The sequence below is a fragment of the Schistosoma haematobium genome, chromosome 7 (genome assembly GCF_000699445.3).
Source record: "Schistosoma haematobium chromosome 7, whole genome shotgun sequence".
Classification (NCBI taxonomy): domain Eukaryota; kingdom Metazoa; phylum Platyhelminthes; class Trematoda; order Strigeidida; family Schistosomatidae; genus Schistosoma; species Schistosoma haematobium.
The window spans coordinates 7,192,501-7,205,556 of record NC_067202.1 but is presented as its reverse complement, the minus strand read 5'-3'; the positions used below and the strand labels follow the sequence as shown (position 1 = coordinate 7,205,556).

At 34.9% G+C, this 13,056-nt stretch overlaps 1 protein-coding gene across 2 annotated transcripts in view; it reads right to left on the bottom strand.

The window, feature by feature from the left end:
- Positions 1-3,054: 3,054 nt before the first annotated feature.
- Positions 3,055-13,056, bottom strand: part of NGLY1_1 (Peptide-N(4)-(N-acetyl-beta- glucosaminyl)asparagine amidase) — a gene marked incomplete at its 5' end in the record, with an annotated part of 28,616 nt that continues 18,614 nt past the window's right edge. For both annotated transcript variants that reach the window (XM_012943401.2, XM_051217898.1), the window contains 4 exons: positions 3,055-5,881; positions 7,566-7,862; positions 9,298-9,414; positions 10,463-10,760. In XM_012943401.2, coding sequence (XP_012798855.1) covers positions 5,810-5,881; positions 7,566-7,862; positions 9,298-9,414; positions 10,463-10,760 — 784 coding nt within the window. In that variant the 3' untranslated portion in view covers positions 3,055-5,809. The remainder of the gene's footprint in view (positions 5,882-7,565; positions 7,863-9,297; positions 9,415-10,462; positions 10,761-13,056) is intronic.

Sequence of the window (13,056 nt, the reverse complement as noted above, 5' to 3'; positions counted from 1 at the left end):
TGAGAAACAAGGGCTCTCAACAATGCCATAGATCGGCATTTGCTTGACACCGGACATCCCATTGACATTCTTCATGCTTTTAAAATTATTAGCAGACAAAGAAATACTGTTTCTCTCCGTTTCCCTGGAGCTATCGCGATAAAAAGAACTCAAACCGGATCTATGTATTCAACTAGAGACAGTAATAAACCTAATAATACCCTAGTAATTCAAATTGTTTTTGGTCATTAGTTTTATTTTGTTGATGTTTAGTTTGTGTTATATTTCTCTTCCATTACCGAGTTCTTAAACTACCCCATCACTCATACATTTCCACTGGCTTGATTCTCTTAATTTATGTGAGCTTTTCAAATTCTATTCAATGATTACGTAACCCATCTTATCAGTTTGCTTTTATAATTCCACGGATCTTATGTCAACCTTTCATTATCACACAGCTTATCTTATATGTCTCTGAATTCCACTCAACTATTGCATCACCCACCCTTAATGTTTCCTTGATTCCAACACCAAATAACCTCTGATCTGTTCTTACACACATATATATAGAGTTATTATTGATAACCTTGGTCATTCCAGTTGTTTACATTCACTTATGTTAATTGTTTCATACTATTTCTTACCTGAATGTAAAATTCTAATACATATTTGGTTGTGAGCAGCTGATGAGAAACCAAGAAATATAATGAATTCATATTATTCTGCATCAATGTTTGTTCTAGTTTTATTAAATTCACAAAGGGAACTAATTGTTGAGATCATGAGTCAATTTAAGTTGGACCGCCATGGAAAACCTGGAAGCACTGGACGGCCGTCTCGTCCTATTGTAGGACTCCTCAGCAGTGCCCATCCACGAAACCCACCCCGCGGGATTTGAACGCAGGACACATCAGTCTCGCGCACGGGCGCTTAACCACTAGGCTGACAGGCCCTAAGTTCGAATCCCGCGAGGCGGGTTCCGTGGATACCCACTATTGGGGAGCCCCATAATAGGACGGGACGACCGTCCAGTGCTCCCACGTTTTCCATGGTGGTCTAGCTTCAATTGACTCATGATTTCAATCAGTGAAATTTCTAAATTCTCCACAAAACCCCTTTTGACATTATTTATTAGTTATGGGACTATGATATTTGATTGGTAACGGTTTGTTTTAAAATAAAGAATTTAATTTCATCACTGGAAAGTTTTACACTATATTAAGTTCCTTACTAAATGATAAAAAACAGTCAGGAAGAAGTGTGGACCTATATATTATTCTACATGGTGCTTCTCAGAAGGCATTGTTTACAAATCTTGAATGAGTTGATGCTTCCTATAAGATACGAGTTTATGCTATAGAGGCTCTATCATGACTTGTCTTTTAAAAGAAAGAAAGGATTTTGTGCTACATTGTAATATTATATTGTAGTTAATATCAATTCGGTTCACAATTTCAATGATTGATTGAATTTAAACATTACCACGGTTGGATGTCAGATTAGTAGACCAAAGGTTGACCATTCGCATACGAAACAGAAAGTCCTGGGTTCAATTCCTAAGTGTGAGGTTGTGGATGCGCACCGCTGAGGAGTCCTGTACTAGGACGAAACAAATATTCAGTGCTTTCAGGTTTGCAATGGTAGTCTAACATTGATCGGTTCATGTTATACCTAGAGCTTATATTCATGATATACCGCGTATACTTGAGCACTCCAACACTCCCAATTCGCAAATGAGAAGATAGAAAACAAGTGAAAGGAATGTTATTCCAAACAGTATCAATTATAGTACAAAACTGTCAGTTATTTATAGTTATCAGTAAGAAAAAAATCATCATTATAGTCCTCCAATCCGCATATAGGAGGTTATTAGCATTTGTACAATAGGAAAGCTAAATGTAAGGATTCTGGAATATTCTTTCAAAAGATGATTGAATGGAATATCTTCAGCTCTTTCTGATCTTCTTAAAGCTTCCTTGAGTTCAGCCGTGGATCGTCTTCACACCTCCCCTCTTTAAAATCTGTTATGTAAGACTTTTTTTCTCGGGTCCACCAGAAACTTGGTTACCGTAGTTCATGATTTTAATGAGACTTGACAATCTTCACAAAGTTATACTTGTATATCTAGACTCCTAGGTAACTAACTTCCTATAAACGTTTTACTTTAAATGAATCAAGTTTTATATTGATTATAACTAGAAGTTCCTTCAATAATTATGTCCATTTCTGGTGTTTATTTAATAAAATTTCTGTCAAATTATTAAATGATTGTTAAGGTTGAATAATTACAAATAGTTTGTTTAAATAAAATCTACAATTAATATATTTGTTTATCAATTTATGATTCAATTAAGTGAGAATAGTAGTTTATTTAAACAAAGTAATTGTTCAATGATCAATCAACAATTATTATTACTATTTTTTGAAATAAGATTTAAACTACTTATAAGAGGTGAATATAATCATGCGAGACAAGATCGTGAATGTACACTGCTAAAAAGTTTCATATTAGAACGAAACGGCTGTCCACGGCTTTCCATGGTGTTCTAGCTATTTTCAGTATAGGGGTTGTGGAGATTACTAAGTTTTTTATTGAGATTATGAACCGATTGATGTTAGACCACCGTTGGAAAACAGTGGTACAGTAGGCTAAGCGTTCGCGCGCGACACTAAAGGCTCTGGGTTTGAATCCGGAGAGTGGGCGAGTGGATGCGTACCGCTGAGGAGTCCCACAATGGAACGAAACGGTCACCCAGTGCTTCCAGGTTTCCAACAGTGGTCTAACATCAATCAGTTCATGATCTCAATTACAAAATATTAAACTATTTATTCAGCTAGAATATTTCTATAACTTGTAGAGATGAACAGATTTCCGAAATATTTATTGAACAGAGTAATATTAGTTCTTCTAAACAATAGAGATCAACTATTCATTCATTTCATATCTCAATATATATATATATATATATATATATATATATATATATATATATTAATATCTCATTCAATATTCGAATTAGCCACCCAAAACAACAAATATTTATTTTAAACAAATCTATTATATCGTAACAAACACCTTTGACAAACATGAACATGTAAAATAAATAAGAAGATGGATCTTGATTTTCGATAGAATTTGTCAAAAAAACTTCTGAAAAGCTTTAATAAACATACTTTTATGATATGCGATTTGTAATCTAATTACTTATCAATAACTATATTACTTGATGAGATGAAATTAACATATTGAATAGAACTAATGTAACAGCTATGATAATAATAAAAACTGAACACTTGGAATATGGTTTGAAATGATAGAATGGAGAGGTATGTATGAAGGAATAGTAGAGCTCAAGGTCTAGAAAAAGATAAAGGATGTACGCACTTGAACTATTATGACCGATTCTTGGTAAGATTGTGGTGTATGCTACTTATATCAATATAAGTAGTATAAAACACCAAATGGAATGACTGGCAGCAGAAAGTTAAAAAGATTAAATCGAAGAGGATGGGAATAGAGAATGACAATGAAAGAACAATGGAGTTTTTGACAAGTGATGAAAAACTTACAAATGAATTGTTGAACATATAGTTTACACATTTTATGGAAGAACTCTATAACTTCGTATTCAAATGAGTTGTTGTCACCTGAGTTCCGGTTTACAACAATATCACAGAACACAATAGTCGCGCGAATCCCAACAAGGTAGTATGAACTTATCAAAATGTTCCAGAACAAGTGTTAATGACTTGATGAACTCATTCTGTTTTGGTTTGAGCTCTCCTGAATTGCTCCTAACCTACTTTTACCCGTCAACATCCTCTGATGAAAAACATGATACATGCCTTAACCACTAATATGAATATATTATTCAAGTACAGACTAGCAAGATAACTCTCTATGAAGAGAGCAGTGGTTGAATAATTAAAACAACCGACTTTCAACGATTTGGTCTTAGCTATGCATACATCAAATGTGTAGTATTACTATCACTTGAAAACACTGTTACTGCAAACTAAAAACATAGATCTACTCTTAGTAAACAAGATAAACTTAATATGTTCTCTTTTGTGACTTAAAAAAAATTAATTGAGAAACTATATTATTCTACATGTGCCAATTTTCATAATTGAGGTCATTTCTCAAGTTTCATGAGAAAACCTTCGGAAAAAATTCATCGAATAAAACAATGTTTTCTCATACAATCAATATATAATTATTGAATTCAATTAAAATTACATCTATATAGTAAGGAATTTATCTAATTGATTTACATTGTTTATTTATTTGAACACAAAATTATTGGTACGAGAGTGCACCAAATATATGTGCGCCACACAAACAGTTCATCATTTGTGTGTGGGCTGCGATACTGACCGGGTGCCCAAACCGAAGCAGGTGGATATCTTAGGGGGCCACACGCCGAGCCTTTGACCTAAAGGTCTAACCCACAAGGCAGTGGAGCATCGTAAGGAGATGCAGTCCCATGGTAGCCAGTGACCGAAAATTGGTTCATATGCCATTTGTTCCCGCAGGATACTGGAGCCCATGTGCACCATTGATTTGGTTTGGGATCCGGTTAGAGCGTCGGACATTCGCTTTTCGTAAACAACACCCCCGCCACGAGAAGGCAGTGACTAGGACTTCCCTGGCGGAGGCTGTAAACGCGTGGCCATGTGAGAGTATTTCTAGAGGGAGGGCGAACCCTCCCCCGCTCTCGGCCATACCAGGGCATTTGGGGCACATTGTTTACAACATGAAGACAATTAAGTAAAAGTAGAAATAAGATAGTAATATCAAAAGGGGGTTTTGTGGAGATTGTAATAATTTTAATAGTTGAGATCATGAGTCAATTAAAGCTAGTGACTGGCTTCCAGATGTATATCCTGGAGTTCTAGTGAGAAACAATGACCAGTAGAGTTCAACCAGGTCTGTTGTGAGAAATCAACTCACTGAAGACAATGGTGTACGGTGGCGCAACTTCGTGGACTAGTTGAAGTTAAACATTAACAACGTTGGATGCCGGATCAGCGGTCTAGTTGGTTAAGCGCCTGGGTTGGAATCTCGCGGAGTGTGGGATCATGGATGCGCACTGCTGAGGAGTCCCACAATAGGATGAAACGGTCATCCAATGCTTCCAGGTTTCCGATGGTGATCTAGCTTCAATTGACTCACAATTTCAACCAGTGAAATCTCCACAAAACCCATTCTGATATTTAATTCAACCCCACGAATTGTGAAGAAGAAACATAATGCCTACAGTTGTTTTCTTTTTTCATTCCTTCATGTTAATTTCAATACATATCACAGTCTTACATTTTTCAAAAAAAAAAATTCTAATCATAATAAACGATAATCATGATTTCATACAATAGTTGAACAAGTCTTTTTGATCTTGTCACTGAGTCAATTCAACAAAAGAACAAGAAAACAAACAAAAAAAGAAGACGAGAAGAAGGAATTAGTTCTTATAAAATAGTAACCAATAAGAAAGTACAAATTCTTGAAAATAGTTCCAGTTTAAGTTAGAAAACAAAATATTATTAAAATTGGAATAAAATTCGGTATAAAAAAAGAATGAATGATTAAAGGAGGTGGAGAGAGAAAAACAAACAAGAAAGAAGAAAAAAAGGAGGAAAATGAATCAATGAATGAACGTACGATCCAACTTGACAGTAATGTGCATATATATATATATATATATATATATATATATATATATATATATACCAAAATGATACATTTATTCATTAATAAAACAGCATAGCTAACCAGGTCACTGTGTGTGTGTGTATGAAACGACAATACAATTCCCGTTTTCGGTTCTACTTAATTAACTGTTTTATTAATTTTTACCAATTCAACTTTCCATTCCAATGACCAAGTATCATAATCATTATCCTAAAAATGAGAGAGTCAAATTTCAATGTTGGGGAAAAAAAGAAGATAAAAGAACAGATTTATATGAGTTGTATGGTTAGTTACAAAATGAAAAATGAATTTTTAAAAAAATATATATATACGTCTAATCCTTCAACACTTAGTTATATAATATACCCTTGTGGGTTAGGGTAATTTTGCATTGGTTTTCAGGAGAACCACCAGACACCATCCAGACTTTCACGTGACGACCCCAACAGTACAGCTCAATCCTGTTTAATAGGAGAGCCAGACACTGCCCAGGCTTAAATTTTATAACCTGAGCAGTACAGCTCAATTCCGCTTCATATGAGAACCAGACAACGTATAGGCTTTAACGCTACAATCTGAATAGTATAGCTCAAACCTGTGGCGCAACCGCACAGGTACCAAGCCGCCTGGTGGACCAATCCTTCAACACTTACTATACAAATTTAGATGATGAAATCAATGAAGTAATTTATTGATCAAATATTCTGCTTTGAGCCAACATATGATACGTAAGGAGTAATAATACTCAGTAATCAGTTGCTCAAATCGAAGGGGAATTCAAGTTCGCGAAACAGCGGTTCAAGGTCGAATGCCTTAACCAACGAACTAATGATCCACAATGTACAGATTTACAATAATTAAGCGTAACGCTTGAGAATTTTAAATCTAAGATATAAGGTATGATAGATCATTTCGTTTTCGTTTGAAACCACCGTTTCCTGGTTAACCATTGTATAGTATATTGATACATCAAAATCTCATAGCTAATATTCTCCGACTTTATGGTGATAAGCATTTTTGAGTTGGGTACATTCAGATTTGAACTAGAAATTGAAATTTATTTACTCAGTCCAGCGACATGTTGTTGTGTTTTGTCTTGAGGTAGCTAATACACCCAAGGATATAAGGTCAAAACGAGATCACGTCCGAAAGATAAGGCAATCAGTGGAGCGATGTAGATTAGTTTCAAGCACTGGTTGAAATTTAAAACATTCACTATATTATAAATGAAAAGCGATTTCGCAGCAACTTCCGACATACATTTCTGTGAACCTGACACGTAAACTAAACTTAAACTCTACAGTAACTCAAAGGAGAGAAATTTAGACAGAACTGTGATCACTTATGAGAAAACGCCACATGCGCAACCTAGTTACATCCACTACTACGTGAAATGGCGACAAAGAGAACTCGTGATCTTCTTCGCTTTCCCCCAATCAAATAATATAATTCATTATCATGAGAACTATTCTCTTTCAATAAAGCGATTTCTCCTATTTCAAATATAGACTAACGTCTATAGCTAAAACTGATCTTAGGCAACCAATGGGAACCAGGAATTAGTAGACAACTATCTCGTCTTAGCAAGAGACTCCTCAGCAATGGGCATTCACAAAAACAGAAGGAATCAGAAAGAACCAGGACCTTCAGATCTCGTGACGAGAACCTAAACTGGGTTTCATCCCCGGTTGTGTCGTGGCTGTTTACTGCTCATACCAAAATGAAACACTTATCCAGTGCTTCCAGATTTAAATGGTTATCTAAGGTCAGTTTGTGATGTGATATAAGAAGCATAATCAAAATCAGAAGTGAATACAAGAAAAGATAAAAACCTACTTATATTTACAAACATTCATCTAAGAAATAAAAATATTGATACACTTAATAAATGTACCTTTTGCCGAAATAGTTGGGCTTGCTGCCAAGCCACAGAAGATGACTTTCCAGTAGATTCATCATCATTCCATAGACGAGCTTTTAAAGTCAGAAAATCAGATCCAATCATAGATTCCGAATTGAATAATGAAGCAGAACCTGGTTGAAGACACAAACATAAGTTAGGCACAGATTGTTGAATTTTATTTTCCTCTTGGCCACTATTACTACTATTTACTGGATAGTCACCGGAACAAAGTACAAAACGAGCATGACAATCAGTTGAATGACACACCATATTTGTAAATATAGAAACCTGATGAAAAAGAGGAACAGTTTAAAATACAGAAATATATTGCCATTAAGTTACAAATAGTAGTATTAGTAGTAATACTAGTTATTACACTAAAAACAGAATAGCCCTAAGCCAGTCCTACAACAGCTTTTGTCTAATTCAGTCCTCCAACAACTGAGTAGACAAGGGAAACCCATATAAATTCATTACAACTGTTGAAGAGCACGGGACGATGTGAGTATTTTATAGAAATATCGAGTTGTTCCTGACAACCAGCAACTAATAATGCATGTTTCAGGTAACCGGATTAAGACCTAACGATAATAAATTGATGGTTTTAATAATTCGATTTTTGGATTATTCTGGTTAAATGTTTGTGGAATTTGGGCGTTTCTCAGTAGTTCTGTACTCCAATTATACATTGAATAATCATCAAACAGCATAAGCGTGATTCTAAACAATTCAACGAAGATCACTGCAATTTTCAGGGGAATTAATTATCCATTAAATAATAATAATAATAATAATAATAATAATAATAATAAACATTAATTTTAACAAGTCTAACTCATGTGACAAACAGTCTAACAGAATGACAATTTGTTGACAAGAAAATATTTTAAAATTAAACTCAACAGTACTAGATTTGATTAGCTGAAACAGAATCATGTAATTACCTTCGAGACATACTGCGAATATCAGTGAGAGCTAAATGTTGTCATCTGAGAGGTCAAACCACAGTAGGTGGGAGAAGGGTTTGAACCTCAGACTTATTGGGTGAAAGTCGAACACGATAACCACTGATTTAGCGCTCTACACTCAATAGTACACTATATAGATAATTCAAAACGTAGCCTTAAACCAAAGAATACCATCGGTAAACTTAATATAAGTATTATTGAATATACCAAAAATAATAATGCGTCCATCATACCGAGCTCACCAAACAGAGCATCCTAAATTTTACACGACACATTAAAACGTGTAGTCAATAATAAAGTTTAGATGCTTTTCACCACTGACTGAAAGTTAAGATACTGATAAAAAGCAGGGAGCATTGAACAAACAGTTATTCTAGTAGAAATTTCTTCAGCAGTATGTATAGATAATTTCATTAAAGATAGGACTCACAACCTCCCCCGTCTTGTCTCGAGCTGATCGCCAAATTAGCCCCCTAGTTAGGTACTAACCTATCTCTATTTATTTACCCATAAACATGGACAAACAGCTTTAATTTTATACCTTAGTATTAGAGGCTACATTCAAAATAAATGTAGAAAATATTGAAAATTTTTTTAACCCATAGTTTTCATTGAAAATCGTTCGTTGCTCTGAAAAGAGATAACTAGACCATAAAAGTGATGAACAGATAGGCGCCCATACACACATACGCACTTACGAAAGCAGTTATCAAAAGTTTAAAACCTACACATAGTTATTATTTATTATTGCTTACTTTTCCAACACGATAATTAGTATTTCTTAAATCAAGAATCCAGATAATTATTCCATCTTCTGATGGTTTACTATCCTCTTCACGAGCTAAATAAACCATGTGCCAATCAAGTTCTACCTGTAAATATACAAAAGAACAAATAAATAAATCTATGCAAACAATTAGTCAATATTTCAACATTCTTCATAAACACTGGAACCGTTTTGGTAGTCTTTTACTCTCTGAACTAGATAGTTTCATTGCTGTTAAGGACAATCCCATCATTATGTAGAAGTGAGTCTTCCAATTATTTCAGAAGCATGTTCTATTTATCTATTTATTTGAACACATAAATATTGGTACAAAGGGGCACTAAATACATATGCACCACACAATAACAATGAAGTTGTGAGGAGATAGAGAATGTAAAGCGCGTATAAGAAAATAGAGAACAGCAAAGAACATAAATTAGTGTATGCGAATGATATAATAATAATGGGGGAGGCAGTTCAGTTAGCTAAAGCACAATCAGAAAGAATTCTCCCAATTTTATGAAGTAGAAGAAAGTTACGGCAGGATCGCTACTGGCTTCTATTCTGAGCCATATATGATAACGTCTCAAGCCACTTGTGTTGCACCATCTCTAGGACCAAACTTTAACCGATCCATGATCTTGAGAAACCCTTCATTCATTGCCTGAAGTGGACAACTGTCGCCAAGCGACACGGATTGGACTCCACTAGTCACAGCTTCTCACCAAACTCCAGGAAATCTATCTTGAATCCAGTCAATAGTGAGCACATGATTATGATCATAATGGGAGTCTGTAGAGATTGTAGTAATTTTAGTAGTTGGATTGATGAGTCGATTTAAGCTAGACCATCATTGAAAACCTGGAAGCGGGATCATGGATGAGTACTGCTAAGGAGTCCCATATTAGAACGAAACGACCCTCTAGTGCTTCCAGGTTCCCAATGGTGGTCTAGCTTAGATCGACTCATCAATTCAACTACTAAAATTACTGCAATCTCCACAAATCCCCATTCTGATTATTTAGCTTTGTGAACAAGCAACAGTCGATCAACCAATGTCTAAATAGAATACTAACATCATTTTAACATCCACTCCCCTACCAAAAAGTTATATTGAATGAGGAAACTAAGCAGATATATAGGAATTAACCAACCTTCCGAAAAATATTTCTCCATTGATAGACCACAGACTGCCATCCATATAAACCGGTTTTCCGAGCATTTTCAATCAATTTGGTTGACTCTTGATTATTCGCTTTTGGTGAATTTGTAGAACATTGAAACTTTAATACAATATCAGTATCCGTCTTTGCATTATTATTATTATCATTATTATTATTACTAACATTAGAATAATAAGGACGCTGGTAAATATTTAAAGCTGAATTATAACGTAAGTGAAATATTCCACTTTGAAGTTCCGAATTAGACGGGGTGATAATACACTTTGATCTGGGTTTTTTTAATAAAAAAAAATGTTGATTGAGACACATACACATTATAATTAAGTGGAATAAAAAGACACATTGAAAGAAAAGAGCATTAACAAGTGTACAATATGTGAATAATGATAGTAACGATAGTAGTAGTGGTAGTAATTTTAATGAAACTGCCATGGTCTTTAAAATTTGTGAAACGAATACTCACTTTGATCTGAATACAATGAATACAACAAACCTAGACACAATCAATCCTAAAAACCGAATTTTGATACAAAGACTTATTAAGAGAGAATGGATTTCGTGTGGTAATTCCTGAAGTTCTAGTTAGAAGATGTGATCAATGGAGTCCAAGCATGTCAAGTGTAAGACAGCGCTTCATTAATGGCAAAGGAGATTGACTAATATTGCGAATTGATTGAATTTAGATATGTGGTTTAAAGTCTAAGTGATAGTTGAGTGAAACATAAATGTTATAGTTTAGATCCATAGTGGAGTTATGAATGACCACTGACCACTAGTCCTATATTAAGATGTAACAACTGTCGAGTGCATCACAGTTTTAAATAGCTACATAATTATGACAAACGAAAGAAACCAATCTGTTACAAATAAATCTACATTCTCCATGACAGAATAACAAAGAGCAGCACATGAGAAGAGTAACAGATTAGTAAGAATATAAGATCTTCAGTCGTGGTAAAAATAATAGACACCTAATGTGGGGAATTCCGACAAATGGAAGCAGAAACGCAGATGTACAAAAAGAACACTAACAAAGCACCATATAAGAATGTGGTTTTGTGAGGGATTTAAACCTTCTCAACACAATATACAAGAAATCCGTCCATCACAGGTATCATTTCTTCTGCTTAGTATAAATTGATTGTAGAGTACAGGTTTGTGTACAAGATTTTGAGCCATACTTTGTTTACAGGATAATCAAATAGTTTCAATTGAATTAAACGATGTGGGACAGGATTTAAATAAGCAATTCACGAGATTAAACCCTAGATCTTTAATCGACAAATCTTAAATGCAATAGTGAAGCCATAATCTATAGTATACCTAAATCAGCTACAATAATTTAAGTATGAAAATATATCTTCTCATATTCTCTTAATGAGTAAAACAACTTGATAGTTTAGCGAACTCATGTACTGTGAGAAATATATAAACAACCTTTGAAGGTAGAAATGAATTAATAAGTATAGTTGGAATCAACTTCATCCAGGTTACCAACTCGGTTTGGTCCATTATGTCGGGAAATGCAATAGTTTCCCAAAAAATTAAATCACAATCAGCAACAAAAAAATAATTTTTAATAATCACTATTTCGAATGCTGAAATCGCGTATGTACCCATAGGTCAAACGGCATGGAACTTCGATGTTGAATAATTGGTTCTCAAACACATCATATATATATATATATATATATATATATATATATATATGCCTAAGCATTCCCACCATAACATCATTGGATGAGACAGGTAATAAACTTCCTCTATTCTTTCCTCCTAAATGCCCTGATACGGCCAAGAGTAGGAAGAGCCAGCTCTCCCTCCTGAAATGTTCCCACATGACCACGCGTACACAGCGACTTCCAGAAGTCCTACTCACTGCCTTCTCGCACAACGGTTGTTGTTTACAAAACCAGGTTGGTGGACATGGGGAGTCCACCTAGGGGAGTTGGAAAACCCTGACTCCAAACCAATGGTGGACATGGGCTACAGTATCCTGAAGGAACAAATGGCGTATGAACCAATGGTTGGTCACCGGCTACCATGGGACTGCATCTCCTTACGTTGCTCCACTGCTTTGTGGATTAGACCTTCAGGTCAAAAGCCCGGGGTGTGACCCCTAAGAAAACCACCTGTTTCGTTTTGGGCACCCGGGCAGTATTCCAGCCCTCATACAAACCGAGTGATTTGTGTGGCGCATATGTATTTGGTGCCTCATTGTACCAATGTTTATGTGTTTTAATAAATAACAATAAATAATAAGTCTTTTAGGACTAGGTCAAAAGTTATTGTGGATATAGTACAGTTGAAGAGTAGTGCTCTACATCCATTCAATACGTAGCTAAAGTCGGAGAACATTATCCGTTAGTTGAATTACAACACATGACTACTAATCGAATTCCAACATCCTTTCTAGTCACTTAGTATATTAAAAAGTAGAACTTGGAAATAGGAGTAAGATAAAATTCTACATTATTTCCTTGAATAAATACGTTATAATGTAATTTCGTCAGAATTGCAACTTCCTAATAAAATATGGAAACATATACTCGGGCGCTTGAGCC